Raw genomic sequence first — 14,188 nt, 5'->3', positions numbered from 1 at the left:
GAAAAAGATAATGGAGAATGGTCAAATTTTAATAACAAGATAGATGCAGAAAAGCAGTTGTTTATAATACCTGTAAGAGGGATCAACAACTTTGCATTTCTCCAGAGGCCTTAAAAGACAGAATAGTTTCCTCTTTAAACTGTTTAACAAGGGTAATCAGCTTGTTCATTCTAGGCTTAAAGGAACCATTTCTTAAGAAAGATCTTAGATTTTCACTGTCAAATGATTTGTGATATGACCATGGTTAAGACATCTCAGGCAACTTTCAAGTGCATTGATTTTTTTACCAGTTCTTTCAAGTAGCCCAGCAAAAAGTGTAAAAATTGGACTGGAATCCTGCAATTTATTCAGTTATTATTTTGTTGCCCATTAGCATTATCAAAAGAGTCATAAGGCTACCAAATGCATAACATTGCTGAAGATTATAAAAACTGTTTTTAAGAGAAAGTTCCTCAAAAAGCAGGATATATAATCAGGCCGGTGTTGAGCTTGTCTGAGGCCCAGGGCGGGAACCTTATTAGAATAAAGTTATAAGCAGGCAGTCCAGTTACATAAGATGGCAAGGTAGCTTGGATAAACCTGGGAAATTTGAAAACATGAAAGTCCAAACACTTTTTATGCTCTACTCTACACTGATCTAATGAGTATTGTGCACTTCTCAACTATGCTTGCAAAACTACTTCTAAACATCTCATTCTTGCCCAAGCCCTGCCAATGCAAGATAATGCCAGCAGCAGACATGTGGTTCTGACAAACTTGTAGGCTATGAGATGCACCACCTCCTAATATGATCTGACGCTACACAATAGTACACAATAACACAGGTCCAGATTTTACTGTTCAAGCCTTACAGTGCCTATGAAAAATCCCAAAAGGCTGCAAAGGCTAAAAATCTCTTTGGATGAAGCTGTGTACAGACACATTTTCAAGTCACATGGAACTCTTATCTAAGATAGACTGTGAATGCTCCATATGTAAAAAGACTTTATCTTGCTGTGGTAGGCATAATATAAACAATAAAAATAGCTGTTTCTCAACTGTAGAGAATGCATGGCTTTATGCCTCAAATTCCAAATCAATTTACTTGAAAGTCATTAGTTTCAATTTCTGTCAGTAGAACATTTTTTGAAAATAACAAGATCATAAGGCATGCATATACCTACTCCATTTCAGTAAGTTTAGGCATACCTAACACCACAAAGGATATTGCAGCTGAAACCTAATACCCTTTATCAATACCATTCAGCACTACTGCATTTTTAGCAATCCCAACATACCAGCAACGTCAACTTTTAAATAAGGAATTTTACAGGGAAGCCCTGCCATGATCAGGAAGGCAAAATGTAGAGAAGTCGGTCTGAAGTTCTTGGTTTTCTGTTAATTTCACAAGTAAATCCATCAATCCTTGGTTGAAAGGCCTCTTGGCAAAGCATGGAGATTTTTACCCTCTTGCCTAGGAAAATTTCAGAGTCACTGAGCTATTGTTTTGGGCCAACTGATTCCGCCCCCCACCCCCGATTTATATTTTGACAATTCATCTGCATAGCTGCAGATGCCATCAAGATTCTATGTTAGGTATCAGATGCTGCATGAAGACCTAATATACAAAGGGCAGCAGAGAATGAATGGGGGTCAATTTACCCGCCATCGGGTGAAGCCGCTGAGTGAGCTGGGTCCATATGCTACATGGGCTTGTGCAGACTTGATGAATTTTTTCCTGACTGATTTCAACTGCTCAGGGGACGGAGTTTTGGGCAGCTGCTTCCGGAAGTTTTTCCCCCAGTGAGATCTGACCTAGACAAAGAGAGAAGCGTATTAAACTTACATATAAAATAATAATATACAGAATATCCTAGGTTTCCTTTGAATGTATTAACCTGCCCAGGTGTTGAGATTTTTAGGCTCAGACCTTGCTCCAGGTGCTCCATCAGGTGAGATGGACAGCAACTGAAAACTCATACCAAGTAAAATGGGGAGGTTTGGTGATGGTTTTCAATCTGTAAATTACTTTCTGTTTTATGGGCAGATTTCTCGTGTTCAGTTATTATTTTTATTCCAATACATGGCATTTTTAGCTACTTGTCTGTTCTTCACAAACATGAGGGCTGGTGATACAAACTGCAATCTCTTGTCCACCCAATGGTCAAATTGGGTCAAACTGACAGGTAAATGAAAGCTGAGATGGGCGCTTGCTAAAAGCAGGTGCTCAAGTGTCTCCTTCACTATTAGTCAAGTTTGGTGCAGGTCTAGAACATGCCGAAGTGAACTTAAGGCTATGTGAATAAACCATAGGTTAATAGAAAAGGCAATACTGAACAATAAAGATAAGTTATTTACAGTCAAGATGGAGTCAGTAAAAAAAATTACTTAATCTTAAATTATAAAATGTAAACATTACTTCATGTCAATAGCAGTTAGTGAAAGTTAAGTGAAGCAGAAATAACAAGAAGATATATAAGGCTGTGCACCCAGAAAAGGGACAGGATGGAGCAGAACAAAAGAGGTAAAGACAATGTTCCTCACCTGACTGGAATCTAGAGCAGCTGAGGTAAAACTCTGAGATTAAAGCTAAGCTCATTTAATTTTTTTTATTTGCTTGCTGTGCCATTATCCTCATTTTTAATCATACCTCGGTTTTAATCATACCTGTCCTACGTTTAAAGGAAAGAAAATAGATGCCACACAAAACCTCTACTGAACCCACAGGAGTTGGCGTATCCACCCCTTCAAAGATACGGTAATGAAATTTCTAAAAGTACAATACTAAACATGTCTGCTCACTATGTAAACCTACTTATTGGAGACATCTGCAACAGTCAGCAGTCAAAGCTGCAGAAGTTACTACATTTATATCCAAATGCCTGCAGACAGACAGGTCATGTATCCACAGCAGTGACCAGATGAGAAATGCCTGCTGGGAGGAGCGTAGAGAGAAGAAACACTATGCTGCATCTGTAAAAGCGAAACTGGGTGCCTTCATCTGCCCCAGCTGCAATAAAACATGTTTCTCCCACATTAGTTTCTACAGCCACAGCAGGCACTGTAACTCTCCAGCGGTTTGACTTTACCCTTGATGGCACACTCTTCCATTATCTCTAGAGACAGGTGGATGCCAACATTTATATCCAACCTTTCTTTTCCAGGGCGCACAGGATGGCTGCCTTCCACCCACTGTATCATCACAACCCAGTAAGGCTGAGAGAGTATGCCTGGCTCAAAGTGCGGGGGGGGGGGGTTCATGCCTGAGTGGGGATTATAAGTTGGGTCTCCCAGCCCTAGGCTAACCCTGCTATGAAGGCAGCATCCCCTTTGTTTGGATCAGTTCCTCTTACATTTATGAAGATCCCCAAAATGTGCCTATTTCAGATCTTATCTATCTAGTTAAGATCTTACTGCGATTGTCTTTTCTTACCCATTTCTCCCTTCCTTTATTACATGCAGTGCTTTTTTATGGGGTGGGGGGACACAGGGGTATGCACACCCCTAAACATTTTGTGAATCTAAATTTGGCCTCATTGAGGGGCAGTATTTCAATATGAGTAGGAAAATGAGAGTACCCCTAAACATTTTTTTAGGGGGAAAAAGCACTGATTACATGTATCTATTTTATTTAAGGTTGTAATTCCATCAATGCTAATTCTATTATGTATACCGTACAGCTTTTTAAATATATATATAATGTGCAGTTTTCTTTTATGCTCTCAAAAAATATAACCATCACATGGCTTACCCTACTGGTCAGCTCTCGACTATTGACAACTCTCACATGGCCGGCCAGCTTGGTGATATCCTTGCCATTCAGTTGTCGGAGATTTTGCAGAAGAAACATGACCTTATAGTCATCACTGGGCTGGGGGGCAGGCAAGAAAAGAAAGCAGCCTTACAAGATGCCCTTTAAGTAAATCTCACCAACTGTACTCCAAACCAAGTATTTCATATACACTATGTATGGCCCAGGGCCGGCCCACTGAGGAGGCAAGGCGAGGCAACCACACTGGACGGCACAGGGGCAGCAGATTTGGCCTCCAAGGAATGCATTGCCCATTGCTGTTGTAGCTGCCGTGGTGGCACCAATGGCTGTGGAGAATTCCTTGGAAGCCAAATCTGCCTCCTCCTCCTTGGCAGCCCCCACCCCCCATACTGCCTCTATAGCAGCCTCTCAGAGAATAGGAGACACTGCTGGCCTCCTCCCACCCCTAGGGAATAAATGGTGGGTGTTGCCCTCTAGGTTTTAGTGGGCTCTGCACCTGACTGGCTTGATTCAGAGCAGGCCTCTTTCTTTCCTCCCCCACCCCCCCGCCACATGGAAGCCTTTGTTTCCCGCTTCAGTTGTTGAGTAAGGCTGATTTGATTGTTCCCCTTGTTTCTGATGTAGATCTTGTTTCCATCCTTGTTCCTGATTTAGATCTTCACTCACCCCTGCTTCCCTGATGGTGGGAGGGCTGTGCCATTTTTGTGGTTGGCCTCAGGTGCCAAAATGTCTTGGGTCGGCCCTGGTATGGCCCGCCTACTGTGACAACTAAGAGAGTTAGCCAGCAATTGAGATTTTAGGTTTTAAAGCATTCCTTTAAAAAAATTGAAAACATTAAGTAACATTTGGCTGTTAAGTGTCAAAGAAACAAACGTTTAAAGAACAGAAAAATGCCTGTAATTATTGTGAATCCACAAAAGGTAATTAACTGGTCAAGTCAACATATTTCAGTTTCTCTAAAGTCCATGCAACAGTAATAGCTAACTCACAACAGTAACAAAAATGATTTTTTATCTTGCAGGGTCTATTTAGCACAGGCTGATCCAATGCGTGGCCCAAGGGCCGCTTGAGGCCCTTGTGAACATTTGAGCCACCTGCCTCCCAGCTACCTTTCCAAAGCTGGAAAAACACTAACTAGGCTTTGGGTGTGGTCTGGGGGTTCCGTGTCATAGTACTCTTGTGGCCCCCTTGGTTTGAAAAGTTGGGTCGCCCTTTTCCAGCAGATCTTGCATTCAGGATGAACTTGGACCATGTTACAGATCCACCTCTTATCTTTCATTGGGTATAACCCCAAGGGACAATGAAATGCCTAAACAGGTGTGGGAGTTGATTGTCACATTGGCAGTCCCACTCACCCTCCCCTCAATGAGGCATGCAAAAAATGGCATACATTTAATCTCTATTGCTCAAAGAGCTAGAAACTTGACTTTTAAAAAGTGGGGGGAGGAAGAACACTCAACTTCTCAGAGGGGCATTGCATCCCCTTTCACCACCTGAGACAAGACGGGAATATTATCATCACCATCAGAGCTCTCCAGGTTTAAGCTTAGAAACCCTGTTAATTGTCAAACACTGTACTTACTGTCAGGTATACATTGTTCACATAGGTTAGCTCCTCCAGCTGTGGAAACTGCTTCAGGGATGTCACGTCTTCCAGGTTGTTGTTGTCACAGTTTAGGATACGGAGGTTTGGCAAACTGAGATTGTCAGGGAGCCTCTCTATCAAGTTGTCAGAGAGGTCGAGTTCTTGGAGGTGGCGGAGATGAGAAAATAACTGTGGTTCCAAGTCTTCTGTTGTTATCTGCAACTTGGACAAGCTGAAGAAGAAAAAGGTTCTGCACACTACTGACTCCCATGCCATCAAACATTTTGCAATGCTTTATAGTAAGTATAAAGTGGGAATGTTGAGATAATTATATATTTATTCACAGCAGCAAAAATGTCAACAGCCACTAACTGGAGGAAAAGAAAGTACTTCCATTTCTGTTACGATTGGTTTTATAGGCCAGATAGATAGAGAGATAGATATAGTTATACAGGTAATGCTTAAACTTACATATTATATCTGGGCCTGCACAAATGAAATGAAAACCTACATGTAAAGAAACTGAATTTTGGAATGATAAATTTAGTGAGAACATCCATACCTGTAGATTGTTTATGATGGTGTAATGAATGAATCTCTTTCACATTAGCTTTTATATTAATAAATTTATTAATGACTGAAGCGGGGAGGAAGAAATCCCAACAGTATAGACTGTTGGAAAAATCTCTGCTCTCCAGCAGAGGTTAATTTGTTAATTAGTGGTTAACGCTGCAACTAGGCTCAGCAGAGCACAGCTCCCCTTCCCCAAAATTTTCAGCAACAAGATTCAACCCAGAAGATCTAAAATAGTATGTGGAGTTTTCAAAGCAATACAAGCAAAAACTGTATTTCAGCAATGGTGGCTAATGAACAGTAAAGGCCAGAAATAGTTTGTGAAGTAATCAAGAACTTAGGGAGGAAACCCTATCCTACAACCTAAAAAGGATAAAGTAGTGATCTGGGAACTTGACAGTCTGTTAAGTATGAAAGTTAAGGAAAACCTCTCATATTTGGGTAGCATGATGGGTAGCTGCCTTAATGCCCTATTTGTGAGCTTTTTGGTGCCATCAAACTGGCTGCTGTTGGAAACAAGATGCTGGACTAGATGGGAGGGCAGGGCTCTTGTTCAGGAACTCTTACAGATCACAGCACCATCTTAACTGGAAACTTTGGGGTTTTTTTAATTATAAAATGCTTCCTGAATTGTACCTGCCCCATTTGAAAATGCATCTTAAGGACTGTAACCAAGCAGAAAAAGGACTCCATCCTCATTGGTAAATGAATATTTACCAATATTTATTGGTAAAATGCATTGCTTGGAAATGCATGCTCAGTTTTACATTTCGGTGATTTGAGGCATTTAATTTAATGCCCTGATTTTTCTGTGAAAGTAATATTACAATTGCTTAAGCAACTCAAATTACTAAAATCTCACTGCACCAATTATCTTTCTTCTTTTATAAACATATGACTGCACTTACTTCAGAATTTTGATTTTTCGCAGCCTTGTAGATTTAGGCACTGCCCTTTCCAACAGAAGTTCTGTGGTAATTTTGGACATTTTTAATCTTTTCTGGTTTTCTGCAAACCCAAAAATATTGGATGAAAACTTCCTGGTGGAAAAAAGAGAGAAAGAATGAGAGCACAATCCGAATCCAGTAGCAATAAATTGTGTTGCCAAACAGAAACAAAGTAATCTGCAGTTGGAGCCAAAGGCTGAGGGCTTTAAACAGCCATCTGTCTGTGAGAATATAGAAAGAAAAGTACAGTTCTATATTACCAAATCTCTTGCATTCAATTGCAAGCTGGAGACATCAACTCCACAGAAGCCTACAAGTGGGTTCTGTTGTGTACATAATATGTTATTACAGCTACTTTGTGTTCAAAATAAAAACTATGTAACTTGAATTATACTAAGCAGAAAACTGAATCTTTGTATAAATATTAACATACAGCCGAGTTAACGACTGCTTTTGTATCTATCTGCAGATTTATCTCTAAGAACTTTCATCCTGTATCCGGAAACTGTCCTTCAGGGACTTAGAAACCGTGTGCTAATTTTGGGGGTTCTTTAATTGTGAAAAGTTGAGATTTACAGAGAATAAAGGTACCTATTTAAATGTATTCATAACAGTAATGGACCCTGAAGCATCCCAGAACTGTGCACCTATTCCTTGAAAGGGATAGCCCCATCCAGGGCAAGTATACAACCTAATTCCTGGACCTGGGACTAACCCATCTTACTAGGACTCTCAGTTTATTAGGACTTATCGAACCCATAATTGCATGCAGGCACTGGTTTAGGACATGCAAATTCCTGATTCAGAAATACAGCTGGGTGTCATCTGCATCCTAGTTACAATTTATTCCAAAACTCCTAATGACACTCCCCAGCTGCTTCAGATATATACATTCAACAGCATTGGGGAGGGGGGGAGAGATCCTGCCCTATAGCAGCTGCCAAGGGGCAGAGGCCCAGTACTAGTCTCTGGAACCAAACCAGTATTGAGGTGTGAAACCACTGCAAAACATTGCCTCCAACTCACAGGAGACCACGGTCAAGCATAGCAAAAGATGCTGAGGAACAAAGGGATCCTACAAGGCTGTACTCCCCTTGTCCTTCTCCCAATAAAAGTCATCTATCGGGAAAACCAAAGGAGATAATATCCTAAAACTGGACCTCGTCGGGCTAGAACGGGCCAAGATAATCAGTCTCATTGAAGGGTGTCTGCAGCTGAACTGCCACCACCTGCTTTAAGCAAAACAAACCACAATTCCTGGTTTGGACCGAACACTAGTATTATGGCTTGTTGCATGGAACACAAGTATTGTGGCTTGTTGCATGGAACAGAGACTTAACTACAATTTGCCATGATGTGCAAACTGGGCCATGGTGTCAGTGGCGTAGCGTGGGTTGTCAGCACCCGGGGCAAGGCAAGTAATTTGCGCCCCCTAACCCGTGGATTTACGCCCCCTAACCCTAACCCCCAGATGTTGCGCCCGGCCCCCCCTGCACCCCCCACGCTACGCCACTGCATGGTGTTGCAGGGCAAGTCTGCTGTCTCACTTGTACAATTTACAACTCGTGAGTAGGGTTGAAGGATCCTGCTTTTATATTTTGTGAATTGTTGCATATATGATACCTTGTCTTGCAAAGCACCTTCGGATTTGTTTCTGAATAAAGGGGGGGGGCAAAAAAACAACACCAAAGCCATATGCATTACTGTTACTACCTATCAATTCTGGGAGCAGGGAGGCTGAGGTTTACATGGAAAGCACAGTCTTAATGGCTGTGCGCTCTGAATGAATGCTCTCTGTGGTTAAACGCGGGTTGCCGCCACGCATATTTAGGCAGGGCTGCTGCTGCTTTAATTTCATTTTTGAAAACCCGTGTCGTCGTCCCCGCCGTACCACCCAGCTCCCACGATAACCCAGGGTTTTTCTTTGAGGGGAGTGGGAAATGTCTTAAACAGGAAAGGGCGGTGTGGCGGGAAAGCTGGGGCGGGAGAATAAACCTCCGAGGCGGGAGTTAGCGAGGTGGATCCTTTCCCTGAGGTAAACCTCCTCGCGCTGGCATCCGAGGTGCGGGGGGCGCGGAAGACCCGCGCGGCCCGTTTCTGAGGGGCGGCATTGTCTCAAAAACCAAGGCGAGGGGCCGGCAGCTGCTCCCCTTGTCTGAGAACAGAGACACGGTGGCGGGGGGCCCCAGAAATTTCCTCTTCCCACCCCACTCATATTGAGGTGAGGAGCCGGCCAAAAAGACACCCCCTCCCCCCGGCTGCGTAGGTGGCAACGGGAGAAACGGCCCGCGACGGCATTTTTTTCCTCTCTTCTAAAACACACAAAGCCCGGCACTACAACTCCCGCCATGCCCCGGGAGGGCCCGAGAATGCTTTTCTTGCAGGCGCGCCGCGCAAGGCGCTGCTGGGAAATCGAGTCCGCCCTCCTCCCCGCCGCTAAACCACCACCAGTCCGGCGGGGCCTTGGGAGAGGAACGTTGGGCGACAGGCCGCTTCACCTCAGCCTCCCTGCCGCGTGCGCGCCTGAGGCGCCTCGAGCGCAGCCATCCCCACCCCCACCAGCCTCGCTCTCCTCCTCCTCGGCCCCGGGGCCTTTTTTTTTTTACCTCAGGCGGGCGAAGGGGCTCCTGCTCCTGCCGCCGCCGCCGCCAGGGCTCGGCGAACCGGAAGCTCCGAGGGAGGCCCTCCTGACAAGGCCGGTGGCGGCGGCAAGAGCTACCGGGGTCGGGATGGAGGAGGAGGCGGCGGTGGCGGCCGCCGCTGCTGCTGCTGCTGCCGCCTCCGGAGGACGGGGAGCGGGAGGCGAGCCCGGGGGCTGCTGCGGGTGCAAAGGGGTCCGCGGCTGCCTGCTCTGCGAGGCCGCTCCGCCCCCGCAGGTACCACGCGCGGCATCGGAGGAGGAGGAGTGATGGTGGGGGAAGTGGGTGGGCATTCAGGGGCGAGGGGGAAGGTTTGGAGGAAGCGGGGAGGTGTGTGTGGAAAGAGGAAGGGGAAGGAGCCCCAGCCTGCTGCCTTCGGCCGAGGGGCGCAGAGTGGCCCACCATTGCTGCAGTAATAGTAGTGGGTGGGAGGAAAGGGGCCGCAGGAGCCACTTCGCTGCGAGGAAAGGTTTGGGGCTCCTTTAGTTTGGGGGGAAAGGCGCGTGAAAAGTGACACGATCATGGCAATCACGGAGAAAGTGGGTAGAGGAAAAGTGTTTTTCCTCCCTCTCTCGCCTAACACTCGAACATTCAAGAGGAAAATGCCCTTTTTCACGCAGCGCATCGTTAAAACTCTGAAAATTCGCTTCCCGTTCATTGATGTCCATGAAATGAAATAGTAACGAGGATTCTTGCGAAGCGTTGATTCTATCATGCAAAATAGACCGCTCGGCTTTGGAACACATTTTTAAAAGGAAAGCCCGACAAGGCTTTCAGTTACATTACAATTGAATAACCTTTTAAAGAAATTCCCCAAGTAACTGATGTGGGAGTTTGAATGTCTTGTTTATTCCGTTATATTTTACTCCAAGAAGACCCATTTATCCTAAATAGAACCTAAAAGGGCAGACATGAGAAACGTGCTAAGAGGAAGGCACGCTTGGCAACTCCACACCATGATCAGCTCCCGCCCCGAAACCAATATCCCCACTGTGGGAGGACGTGTGGGTCCAGAATTGGCCTCCACAGTCCCTTACAGACTCATTGTTAAAACCGTGTTTATGGAAGACAATCTTACTTGGCTACAAGTGATCGCCAAAGAAGAAGACGACAATTTTTAAAATGTGTTCCCATTGAGATCCCAAGATTAAAATTTGGGTAGCTCTTAGAAATAGTAAATAATCAATACAATTTTTGGGAAGTTTTCAATTGTAACTTTTTTGCAATGTTAAATTTTAAAGTAAGTCCATCATGTGACATATCATATTAAAGCCCATGAAGTTCTGAAGAGATTGGTGTTTTTGTTTTGACATATCTCAATTCTTGGTTGAGCTTTTAAGGTTTTTGCGTAGTCTGACAAGGCCAAAATTGTCAATTTTTTGAAATTTCAAACCCTCATAACTCAAATGGGATGAGACATTAAAATTTTAGATTTAAACTTAGTTTTGATCACATTCACACCTCAAGATGCTAAGCTACCACTTAAAATAACAATAATGTTCACAACCCATGGAGTTTTCTGTCACTTCATGCTCAGCACAGATCCTTCCCCTCATCAATGATCAGTAGGGTCATAGGCTGTACTGCTTGCATTCTTTAACCTTTATTGTTTGCCTTTCTTTTACAATGGAAAAGACAAAGAGGGCTTCCATCAGAAGTTATAAAACAACCAACCTATAAACATCAAAGACAGACATGAACCATCACCAAGGGTGGTGCCTTCAATCATGTCAGCACACAAAAGCCGAAGCTACTGTCCAATACAACCGTTAGCCCTAAGGCACAAGTGAGGAACTTGTGATTAGATTCCAACTTCCGTCAAGGGCCCCTTCTGAAATAATGTTTTTCACATGCTCAAGTGGCATACAGGGACAGATCTACCATGAAACTAATGAAGCTTAAGCTTCAGGGGCCCCAATTCTGGAGGAGCCCCAGAAGTGACTTTAGTTCATGTTGCTTAAAATTTTGGGGTCTGGTAGATGCAGGTGGTGCTGTGGGTTAAACCACAGAGCCTAGGGCTTGCTGATCAGAAGGTCGGCGGTTCGAATCCCTGCAATGGGGTAAGCTCCCATTGCTCAGTCCCTGCTCCTGCCAGTTAGAAAGCACACAGTTCAAGTAGATAAATAGGTTCTGCTCTGGCGGGAAGGTAAACGGTGTTTCCGTGCGCTGCTCTGGTTCGCCAGAAGCAGCTTTGTCATGCTGGCCACATGACCCGGAAGCTGTACGCCAGCTCCCTCGGCCAGTAAAGCAAGATGAGCGCCGCAACCCCAGAGTCGGCCACGACTGGACCTAATGGTCAGGGGTCCCTTTACCCTTTAGACCAGTTTGAGTCACATTACTCAAATTGATTGATTTTTTGTTGTATATACTTCAACAATCCCAGTTCTGAGAGTCAGTAGCACAAATGTTATAAAGCTATTGTGATCTGTTGTGGAACAACCCCATTGAAGATTACATTAGCTACCCAGACCTTGCCACTGGTTGCAAAGGGGCCCACATGACAGTCCAAGCTTCAGGGCCCCCAAAATGTAGGTCTGCCACTGGTGGCATAACACCTTTGGGTTGTAATCCTATATGCACTTTTCTAGGTTGTAAGCCCTATTTGTCACAGGAGAACTGCCAAATAACGTGCATATTATGAACTGTGTTTGCAGCAGAGGTTTGGGGACCAGAACTTACTTGATCAAAAATATTTAGAAGGGCTGTCACAACTAAAAGAAATTTGGGCTGCAATTCTGTACATGCTTCCTTGGGAGAGAGTACCATTGAATTCAGTGGGATAGCATTGTCAAGCCTATTTCTTTAAAAATTATTACTTCTCAATTGAAGGGACATATTTTGCTTTCTATTAAACCTCTTTCACCATCTACTTGATAACAAAATAACTTTACAAACCAAGCATGGTGCATATGAAAATTATTTGTCATACCACTCCTTTGTATAATCCCTTCTATCTATATTATAATTATGTTCACCTGTGTTATAAGGATGCCAAATTCAGAAAGTTTTGAAACCAATTATTTCAGATTATTATTTTAACTATAAGTGGTCAGAAATGACTAATAACAGAATCAGAAGTAAAACAATCCTTACTCACTTTGCCTTTCAAAAACCTTTCAAAAAATAACTTCTTTTTTTTGCTTTTGTCTTGCCACTTTTTAACTTCCTTATCGTGTCAAAAGATGGATAATAAGTATCATATGCTATTTCAGGTGTTAAGAAGCTCCTTCATCAGAAAAAGCATCAAAGTAACACTGTGTTTCAGTAGAGAATTTTAGTATCTCAGAGGCTTCCCTTAAATCATGCTTAAGCCTCAAGGAAGGTAATGAAATCATAACAATTGTTTTTGTGGAACAACTTTTAATCCTACAAAAGCACATTGTCGCTGTCACGGAACAACAAGAAATACAGATTTGATCATGCAAGTGGGACTACTGCTACCTGTTCCTGTACTTGAGTATCCATACTGAAAATGCAAAAGTCTAATTTGCTGTCTCTTCTTTTCTCAGATAAATTCAAATTTTGTGTACTGTCCACTGACTGGCTTTGCTGTGGGAGAAAAGCAATCAGAATTTGCAGGCTGGGCCTTTCCGTTTCCAGGAGTCTTTTTACTGGAAGGGTTTATAAGTGCAGATGAAGAATGCAAGATGGTTGAGCTGATGGGACTGCAGTGCTTGGAAGCCATCACAGTCTGGCCGAAGAAAACAGGTCTTGTTCTCAAATTTAAATTCCTTCAACCCCAACCCCAACAACCAACTCGTCTGGTTTTTTTAAATGTGCATGGCTTTCCCCTCTTCCTCCTCATCTCCCTCTTTCTGCTTCAAATGGTGGAGTGGTTAGTGTGTTGGACCAGCACTGGGACAACGTAAGTTGCAATAGCCACATATACAGCCTTTCCAATATGACTCCTGCATACACAGCCTAATTTATTTCTTTTAAAGTATTTTTGTATGTATGTATGTATGTATGTATGTATTGCCATCCAGAAGTAGGGCTGTGCATTGAATCACCATATTGTTGAAATAACATAATAAGTCTTTCAACAAAGCAATATACCTTGCAGATGATTTGCAGGTACAGTGTCTACTGCTCTGTTTGTTCTCTCCCTTCTCCTAAGGATAAGAAATGATGATAAGTCCTTACAAACCAGCAAACTGTTTCAGCTTCACCAGTATCTTTTAATTTAGAGCTCAGCTAATTATACAGAGTCTACTAATAATCCAGGAGAAACCCTCCACAGCTAGACAATCAAAGATGCAAAGTAAACAAAGAACTGGAAAGCACTTATTTCTTCCCTCACCAGTGAAAAAAAGAGGGGGGAGAGTTTTCATTTTCATTTTCTGGTGGTGTTTATGTTGTTGGTTCCCCCTAAATAGTTTTCCTCCATATTAAAAAGGGTGTTTTTTAAAAAATTAAAAATTAAAGGAGACTAACTTTTTGCTTGCTGGCCCTCCCTCCCTTTGATAAACAAGGAAAGATTGGTATTATGAGGACTTGGGGGGTTCCTTCTATGGTGGGGATGGAGGGGACAAGATTTAGCTGGCTGCCTTATACTGAATGAGAGGTTGGGTACTGTGAGAATGATGGCGAGGGTGTCTTTCAAAAGCAAATGTGTGTCTACTCACAAGCAAGCCCTACTGAATTTAATGGGGCTTACTCCAAGGAAAGTAGAAGCAAGTTTCATAAATAAGTT

At 43.4% G+C, this 14,188-nt stretch overlaps 2 protein-coding genes across 4 annotated transcripts in view; one reads left to right on the top strand and one right to left on the bottom strand.

Moving 5' to 3' along the window:
- LRWD1 (leucine rich repeats and WD repeat domain containing 1) overlaps window positions 1-9,615 on the bottom strand; it is a 24,178-nt gene extending 14,563 nt beyond the window's left edge. Inside the window, exons 1-5 of one of the 3 annotated variants that reach the window (XM_081890326.1) lie at window positions 9,463-9,615; window positions 6,818-6,949; window positions 5,334-5,568; window positions 3,731-3,850; window positions 1,642-1,794 (exon numbers count right to left, since the gene is read on the bottom strand). In XM_081890326.1, coding sequence (XP_081746452.1) covers window positions 1,642-1,794; window positions 3,731-3,850; window positions 5,334-5,568; window positions 6,818-6,897 — 588 coding nt within the window. In that variant the 5' untranslated portion in view covers window positions 6,898-6,949; window positions 9,463-9,615. Of the gene's footprint in view, window positions 1-1,641; window positions 1,795-3,730; window positions 3,851-4,417; window positions 4,516-5,333; window positions 5,569-6,817; window positions 6,950-9,462 lie in introns of those variants that run through there. The other 2 variants (XM_081890325.1, XM_081890327.1) reach the window with 2 other exon arrangements.
- The window catches only part of ALKBH4 (alkB homolog 4, lysine demethylase), a gene marked incomplete at its 5' end in the record, with an annotated part of 5,078 nt that continues 475 nt past the window's right edge, over window positions 9,586-14,188 (top strand). Inside the window, 3 exon segments of the mRNA XM_081889524.1 lie at window positions 9,586-9,732; window positions 13,005-13,157; window positions 13,159-13,254. Coding sequence (XP_081745650.1) covers window positions 9,586-9,732; window positions 13,005-13,157; window positions 13,159-13,254 — 396 coding nt within the window.

Source organism: Podarcis melisellensis (genome assembly GCF_964234715.1).
Source record: "Podarcis melisellensis genome assembly, chromosome: 15".
Classification (NCBI taxonomy): domain Eukaryota; kingdom Metazoa; phylum Chordata; class Lepidosauria; order Squamata; family Lacertidae; genus Podarcis; species Podarcis melisellensis.
This window is presented reverse-complemented; position numbering and strand designations above follow the sequence as displayed.